This window comes from Papilio polytes, unplaced genomic scaffold (genome assembly GCF_000836215.1).
Source record: "Papilio polytes unplaced genomic scaffold, Ppol_1.0 DF823288.1, whole genome shotgun sequence".
Taxonomy (NCBI): domain Eukaryota; kingdom Metazoa; phylum Arthropoda; class Insecta; order Lepidoptera; family Papilionidae; genus Papilio; species Papilio polytes.
This window is the reverse complement of record NW_013525916.1, coordinates 1,851,862-1,860,943: the sequence shown is the minus strand read 5'-3', so window position 1 is coordinate 1,860,943 and position 9,082 is coordinate 1,851,862. Positions and strand designations below refer to the sequence as shown.

The window sequence follows — 9,082 nt, the reverse complement described above, 5'->3', positions numbered from 1 at the left end:
TAAGTGGGTAGCCTATACGTTCTTTCAGATTGTCCTCTGCATCCATATCAAAATTTTATCGAAATCCTTTCAGCCGTTTAGGCTACAAACTAACAAACATTTATCCATCCATCCATCTAAACTTTCACATTTATAATATTAGTATGATGATTGAATCGTGACCAAACCGTTACTTGATCATGTGGTATCTATTGCTCATAACATGATACTCAAGTAGATAGATGTAACCACAAAACTACTGTTACGCTGTATTGGTACAGCTTAGGGTTGAACTTTCACCAAAATAGTAACACTGCGGTGCAACAGGCAGAACCCTGAGTACAAAAGTGCTGAGGGTACCGGTGTGTTCCATGGAGTTCCAGGAACTCTCATTTATTGCACCGGCGGATCCAAAAGGAACGTAGCCAAATCGACGCCTTTAGTAATTATAGATACAAATCAAAATTGAAAAAGTCTTCGTATAGTGCAAGCATACCTGGTACCACTCTCGATATGTGTTCCAGAACCAGAATAATAAATTTAACCACGTTTTAGTACATTTTATAATATTTTGTAACCTTAAAAATGGATGTGATAATTAAAACTGAAATACTTTAATCTAAGAAATATTTCTGTGGTAGAAATAAACGATACTTCCCCTAATCTCGCTAAGCCCTGATTTATCTAAAATTGTTGCCGCTCGTTGCTTGTTTCGTGACCGCGGCCTAAACGTATATAGCCTAACTATACTCAAAATTGTATTCTGTGTATTCTTGTGCGAAGTTAAGAGCCACTACGATATCAGATATGGTGTCAGTTTGTAGTACAATGCATGTCAGATACAGTATTTGTCATAGACAACTGTATCAATGTTTGTCACTAACAATTAAGTAGCAATTATTTTATAAGACGTCATCATGCCGTCAAACTCCATTGCCGTGAGACTTGTTTTAACGCGTATTATTTTCACTATTTTTACTTTTCTGAGAATGAGAGGGATAATTGTACAGCATAAACGATTTTCGATAGCTGTGGACAATTAAAAAATGCACGAGGCAGAAAAAAATATTAATTCCTTGGTGAAAAACCATGACGTGGAGACAAATTCAACTTCAATTATTTATGACGCTCTTTATTGTTTACTTGATAACGTGTATCGTTGAATTGCATTTATCATGTAGTGAAGTATTTTTGGCACGCGCACAGGAAAACCGACGCACAAAATTTCTTACATAAATAAACCCTGTTGTTATTATAATCCACACATTCTTGAGACCTCATCGCGACGAGTGCTTTACAACCGGTCTAACTACATTTACCGTTTTATTTTAAGACGAGTATTAAAGTTTGTTAAAAGCTTCAAATATAATTAAGAACTTTTCAAGCAACGAGACTTGGAAATAAGAAGATCTGTGAATCACCAAAGTTAAAGTCAAGATCTATCAGAATAAAACCAAAATGAGTCAATACAAGGATCTCAGTAACGTGCAGTCTGATATGCAGAAGAACTACACGAGTGACAATAGAATTGTTTTCAAAGATGAAGATGAAATAAAACAAATCGAAACGAATGCTATTGATGAACCGGAAAGTCCTACGACATTCGCAAATGACGATTTTCTACAAAGAACGACTTGTCCGAAGACAAATATGGGTGACAGAAGTTCTTCCGATTCATCCGACAATGATGTTATTGAAAATCGATTTGGTTTCGATGGAGATAAATGCTCGACAGGATACGTGAAGGTCAATGGAAAATGTGTTCCCATCATGAAGTAAAACTGGGACTTCTTTGTACCATTATCAACACGTTTTAACATTTATGATAGTTTTGTGATTATCTGGTATATGTTTTAACTAGATTTATTTTGGTGAAGAAGAAAACAACGTTGCAACGTTTTGTGTTTGAAAAAAATGTTTCTCATTTTTGCTTTGCCGCAAACAACATAAAAATTGCATTCAAGCATCACAAGTTCACAAGCCATTTTTTTTACTAATAACATTGGTTATAGACACAATTTACTTATTATTATTATTATCTCTGATATTGTTGTAACAAACAATTTTGCGTTATTCTTAAGTACTCTAATGCAATAGATATAATTAGTTTTTTTATTAACTCATGTAACCTATTATTTCTCTGTTTTTTTTTTTTTAATAAAATCCACTATCTGTGAATTTGTTATTATATTAATATCACCACTGTTATCACTTGAAAAGCAAAGAGGTTATAGTTATTGTAGACTGGTACCGTGCAGTTTTATCTGCATGACAAACATTATTTTATTGTTCATAATCCGTAAAACTTTCAATTATAAATGTCAAAATTCAATTACAAATGCTTCAATGACATCGAAGGCTCTTTCTATTGGCCGAGAATAAGTAACCATGGCCTCGCGCTTTTTGTATCGATTTGTGAGTTAGCATTAGAAATTATTAACATCGATATTACCTAAAACATTGAAATGACTAACAAGGGATCAAAATGTCTTTTCTGTTGGTCTTCTCTGCCGATCGATTCGCTATAACTCAATACCCATTTATTTAGTGTTTCCAAATGATTGCATGTTAAGGTCAAAGATTAACCATTTGTTCGTTTTCTTCGTAATAAACTTTAACCCGCGACTCCGTAAACGTGGAATTTAAAAAAAAACAAAAGCGAATAACCTATGTGTTCTTCCAAACCATCCCCTACATCCATGCCAAATTTAATCGAGATCCGTTCAGCAGTTTAGGCTACAAATTCTAACAAACATCCATCCATCTAAACTTTCGCATTTATAATATTAGTAAGATATGTGCTAAGTTTACTCCAAGTGGCGAACGATTGTAATTTTTGCACTCAGTAAATAGAACGAAGTTATTAATTTACACTTGTTCTAGACACGGTTTAAAAAGCGAAACATTAAATTTATTCAAAATCAAATACATGTTATTTTTTTAAATTGAATACATATTCTTTTACTGCAAAACAAATTATGTTGATTAAAAACATCGCATTTTATTAAATTAATTTTCTCTTGGGACCGTATAATTAAAGGTATAAAAAGTTATTTATTTTTTTCACCAATCTATTTTCTCTGGTATCGTCTAGCGTTGTGGCCATGCTAAAGGTTGTGTTGTTACTTTTTGTTGCGGTTTACACCTGCCAGGCTGAGGTGTATGGCCAAGTTAACTTTCTAGAAATGCCGAAGAATGGTCCACTAAATGGACCGATGGGCTTCCGACGCGTGGGAACCGGCAGTGACGGACCCGAAGAAGTGCTTCAAGCATTACCATTCCTTAAAAGCAACTCATAAAGAAATACAAAACAAAAGAGTAAACGGTAGAAAAAACGAAACAATTAACAAATCGGTTTATTATTTGTGGTACAAGTTAAAAAGTGATGACGTTATTTTTTTCGGAATTATAATGTAAGGAAATGATTATGTTTACAATAAAAATGTATTTCGTTTTCATATTTTTCCATCACTGCTATTGTTTAAAGGTTTGTAAATGATTATCAGGTCTGATTTGAATTTCTATTGTGCTTCCCACAAGGAGTATTAAGATGAAAGGTAAATTACGCCTCGGGGACAACTGTAGTGATTTCGAAATGTGGTAGGTAGAATAAAGAGAAAATGTGTTCTGTGGGTACAATACCACTAGTAGTATGTCGTACAATTAGGTAGAATATATCTAGATTAATCCTACCTTTATCCCTGTCTCCTATTTATGCTCCTATGTGAGTGTATTGTCAATTGTCAGATTGTAATCTATCGTCTTTTTCACATAAAAACAACCTATGTTGTAGAATAGAATACAAATTATTAAGTTGGTAAAAGTGAAATCTGTAATTCTAGTACACGAGACAGAGTTTAAACCTATTATAGAAAAAAACTGAAAGCATTAAAGTTACAAATGCATATCTATGGCTTTAAACTGACCTGGTTGTATAGATTTAATATAGTAAGGACGAGTGGGCGGATAATTAAAGCTATAGGTTTTCTTAGGTTACATTTAGTTCTTACAGACAGTGTTGTACACGTAAACTAATTGTAGCCAATTTGGAAATATTTTCTAAGATAGATAAAAGTTTACAGTAATGGAACGTGCCCAATCGATTTTACTAATATTTTAAATGCGAAAGTTTAGGTGGATGGAAGGAATTTTTTAAAGTTTATAGCCTAAACTGCTGAACGGATCTCGATAAAACGTGGCATAGACGTAGTTGATAGTCTGGAAGAACACAGGCAACTTATTTACATTCCACGCGGAAGGAGTCACGGTCGAAAGCTAGTATAAAATAATTCAAATAATAAAAGAGGTCGTAATCTATTTTGAAGAAATTAATTTAATACCAAATACAAACTAGTTAGGTTAGCTTTTAATATCCTACTACTATTATAAATGCGAAAGTTAAGATGGGTGTTATTTGTTAGAGTTTGTAGCCTAAAATGCTGAACTGATCTCGATTAGATTTGGCATAGCTGTAATACTGAATAAGTTTACTTTGGTTTAAAACATTTTTAATGTAATCTAAAGAAACCTTCTCACTAGAAGTAAGCTCACTAACTACTAATGTAAAACAGATATTCGACATCTATATAAATGAAAGAAAACAAGCCCATCTCTAGCAATAACTTGTTTGGTTCAAACTCTATAATCTATATCTTACAGCCAGGCATAAGCAAGACAAAGCCAAGCCCATCACTAGCAAACAGAAAAAAAATATTTAGTCTGTGGCAATATTCAGAAGCCGGCGTTGCCTCCGCGTGTTTTTTAACATTTCCTATTTTTTTTAAGAAAAATATTTCGATAACGTCAAAAGTTTACACTTCAATTTGCCGCCTGAATGTACAAAAAGTTCTGACAATTTTTAAAGATTTCCGAATTACTGACGAAGAGGACATATTATTATACCACGTGTACGCCGAGTATCCTTGTATCGTTAATTATAAATAATTTTATTATTTGTAATTCATTGTGAAAAAATAGATATAATACATTTGTGTAACCAAAACGTGTTATTTTGTGTCATTATTGCACGTGGTTGAAGATAAGTAAAGTAACATGTCGAACGCGGAAGCCGACCTACGCGATGGGCTTTCCGCCAAGGAAATATTCGCTAATAGTGAAGGATTAACATACAACGACTTTCTACTACTTCCTGGATACATTAACTTCACTGCAGAGGAAGTTGATTTGACCTCCCCACTGACAAAAAAGATAAATCTGAAATCTCCGTTGGTTTCCACCCCTATGGACACCGTTACTGAGGCAGACATGGCGATATCCATGGCTCTCTGCGGCGGTATCGGTATTATTCATCATAATTGCACTCCGGAATATCAAGCGAATGAGGTGCATAAGGTGAAGAAGTATAAACATGGCTTTATTCGCGATCCTGTCTGCATGGGCCCTGAAAATACCGTAGCCGATGTCTTGGAAGCGAAAAAGAAGAATGGTTTCACGGGCTATCCAATAACTGAGAATGGAAAACTGGGTGGCAGGCTCATAGGAATAGTGACATCCCGGGATATTGACTTCAGAGAGGGTGACCCGCATCTCAGCCTAAAGGAAGTGATGACCCCTATAGATGAAATGATAACAGCACAATCTGGAGTTACTCTGCAAGATGCTAATTACATTCTAGAGAAGAGCAAGAAAGGTAAGCTTCCTATTATTAATGGCTCAGGGGAACTGGTAGCTCTAATTGCACGAACCGATTTGAAAAAAGCCAGAAGTTATCCCAATGCATCAAAAGACTCCAACAAACAGCTCCTGGTGGGTGCCGCTATTGGGACACGGGAAGCAGACAGGGAGCGCCTGAAGTTACTTGTTAGTAATGGAGTAGATGTGATAGTCCTTGATTCTTCTCAAGGTAATTCCACATATCAGATTGATATGATAAAGTATATTAAATCGAATTACCCAAATATACAAGTGATTGGTGGTAATGTTGTTACTAGAATGCAAGCAAAGAATCTCATAGAAGCAGGTGTTGATGCTCTTAGGGTAGGAATGGGCAGTGGATCTATCTGTATAACCCAAGAGGTGATGGCTTGCGGCTGCCCGCAGGCTACTGCTGTCTATCAGGTGTCCTCTTATGCTCGTCAGTTTAATGTGCCCGTTATAGCAGATGGGGGAATACAATCGGTAGGGCATATTGTAAAATCACTTGCATTAGGAGCTTCAACAGTTATGATGGGCTCCCTGCTTGCTGGCACTTCTGAAGCTCCCGGAGAATATTTCTTCTCAGATGGTGTCAGACTTAAAAAGTACCGTGGTATGGGTAGCTTGGAAGCTATGGAGAATAAAGAGGGTAAAGGATCAGCCATGAGTAGATATTTCCATAAGGAAACTGACAAACACAGAGTGGCACAAGGTGTTAGTGGTAGTATAGTTGATAAGGGGTCTGTGTTGAGATTTTTGCCATACTTGCAAACTGGTATGCAACACAGCTGCCAAGACCTGGGGGCCCCATCACTGAAAAAACTACGCGAACTGAGCTACTCTGGAGATTTACGTTTTATGAAGAGGACATACTCAGCACAATTGGAAGGCAATGTGCATGGTTTATTTTCATATGAGAAAAGATTATTTTAATAAAATTTATTAACAAGTCCTTTAATCTTATGTGATATCCAATTTATCTGTGTGTATATATTATTATGATATAGGGCTATATTGTTATAAGAAAGATAAGTAAATATTCTCTGATGTATTCCAATAAATGAAGTAAACAAATCTTTATTTGTAATTATATGATTCAATGTGTTTATACATAATGGACCAGGAATAACTGACTAAGAATAAAACATGAATTATATGATTTTGTTTTTTACTTTTTATAACTTGAAGCTGCAGCCCTTTAGTATAAAATAATTCAACACTACCATGTGGTATTTAGTGAAGAACAACTAAACATTGATAAATTATCAGAAAATACTTTGTAGTAAACCTATTTGGTACCTTAAAATTACTTTCAATTTAAAAATTGAACTTTCGATAAACATGGTGTTTAAGCCCACTTTTGATGTTAAATTAATAGTTTGCTTATCAAACAAAAACTATGGTCTATATGAATATTTATTGGAATTAAATAGCAAATTATTTTACATTTATTCTAACTAAAGAACTAGTGCCCAAACAAAATTACTTTGAGATAGGTTAGGTTAGTAATTCTACGTAATTGAGACCTTAGTCTAATTACTTTAAAGTGAATATGAAATTATGTGGGAAATGTAAGGATTTTATTAAATGAAACAAAAGTTATATTTTCTAATAATCACAATTTAATGGAATTCATATAACATGCATAAGCTGCAAAGGCATAATTATGCACATTTCATAATAAATATCATTTAAGGGTGCTAAATAACTTAAATTATTAAATAAAAACGTGCTACTGTCTATGCTGTAGACTGGTGCGTCTAAAACATTACGCTTATCGTTTTAAAAACTGCGTCCTAGCTAAAATGCTATAAAAAAAATCTATTACAATTGCGCAAATTTTCCTATGGTCAACTACAGATTATATAATTGAGTTTCATAAATGCGTATACCAAATGCGTAAATGAGCGATCAGAGAGCATAGCGTAGCATAAAACCTACAATAACATCAGTCCTCTACAACCGTCCGTCCATAATACTATCCTCAAACTTCAGTCTCTGCTATTCAGAATCGATATAAAATACATCAGTTGCCGCAAACTGCTACAAGTCAATCTTGCCCATAAATATCAAGATAGCCTAGCCGGTACTCAACTAAAACCTGAGCATTGGTCGGACCTGACATATCCGTAACTACAGATTATAAATCTACAAATATTAAAAGTCACGAAAAAAGTTTTAAACCTTAAACTGTGAATTAAATTTGTTACTAATTGTTATATGTGATTAAATAATTAGCATCGTTAACTCTAAGTTAGCAACGCACCAGTCGGAATGCACGAGTCAAGCGACCAAAGCGTATAAATCTTATTGAGATTACAGCTTACAATTATTCAGCATGTTTCAGTGTGTTGCTAAATCAATGCTTGTCTCCTTACTAGCGTGCGTCTATAAAAAAATCCGATTCCACTTATTAGCACACTTTCAGCTTTAACTGCACAGTTGTGACTGAACAGTCGAATTACAACCAAAGTGGTGTCAATATTGTTGCTTAGTTTTGCTCAATTAAAACTGAAGGTATACTTTAGTATCCTTCTAAACATTTTAAGTGACACTGACGTCAAATTTCCATATCCAGCATATTTCCAAATAAATACTTCTATCGTTTGAATGATCATATAGAAGCCTTACAAACATAGCAACACGCTGCAAAACGCTGAGAGGTGTAAGGAGTGCAATTACTCCTTAGCGTCGCCGTCGGCGTCCTCCTCCTCGCGCTGGAACTCAGGTCCGTGCGTGACGTCATCCTCGAACACGATCTCCTCAGGATCAGGCGCCCGCGGCAGGAACTCCTCGCCGGGGCAGATCTTCTTGAAGATCTGTTCCGCCTGCAAAATAATAATCACTTCAAAACTATCGTTTTAAAAAAATCAATTTTTGAAGCGACAATAGTCTAATGGAACTACGGACACGGTCCCGTGTTTGAGGATTCGTAAACAATTCGAGTTTTGACCTTGGAAAGTGCAAGAAATTAAATTAAACTAGCTTTCACCCGCGACTTCGTACGCGTGGAATTAAAAAAAAATAAATTGAATAGCCTATGTGTTCTTCCAGACTATCCTCTACATCTATACCAAATTTTATTAAAATCCTCTCAGCCGTTTAGGCTACAAACTCTAATCTCTCATCTATCCTTTTACATTTATAATATTGGTATGAAGTATGATTAACAAAAATCTGCCAATATACCAAAGGTAAACCAGATTTTTACTTCTGGTCGATTATATAGTTCTTTTCAAATATCTTGGCGGCCCAAATTCCTAAGCGCGATACCCCGCGTGAAGTTAATTTATCACCAAGATATCTGACAACTAAAGGATCATTGACATTGCGCCTAAAACTATTGTCCTTGTACTTTAGATATCAAGATCTGAAGTCGAACTTGAAAACGGTCAATCAAGTAAGTAAACGATTCTTGCGAGTTTGTTACATAATAAATTATTTTTTA

General features: G+C 34.9%; 2 protein-coding genes across 2 annotated transcripts in view; one reads left to right on the top strand and one right to left on the bottom strand.

The window, feature by feature from the left end:
* The first annotated feature begins 4,683 nt into the window (after positions 1-4,683).
* On the top strand, positions 4,684-6,775 carry LOC106104970 (inosine-5'-monophosphate dehydrogenase). The gene has a single exon (XM_013285164.1). It carries the CDS (start codon positions 5,032-5,034, stop codon positions 6,565-6,567), a length of 1,536 nt encoding a protein of 511 aa, XP_013140618.1. The 5' UTR covers positions 4,684-5,031; the 3' UTR covers positions 6,568-6,775.
* Positions 6,776-7,243: 468 nt separating this feature from the next.
* LOC106105014 (rab proteins geranylgeranyltransferase component A 1) overlaps positions 7,244-9,082 on the bottom strand; it is a 13,952-nt gene continuing 12,113 nt past the window's right edge. Inside the window, exon 10 of the mRNA XM_013285215.1 lies at positions 7,244-8,462. Within this exon, the coding sequence (XP_013140669.1) occupies positions 8,313-8,462 (150 nt within the window). The 3' untranslated portion in view covers positions 7,244-8,312. The remainder of the gene's footprint in view (positions 8,463-9,082) is intronic.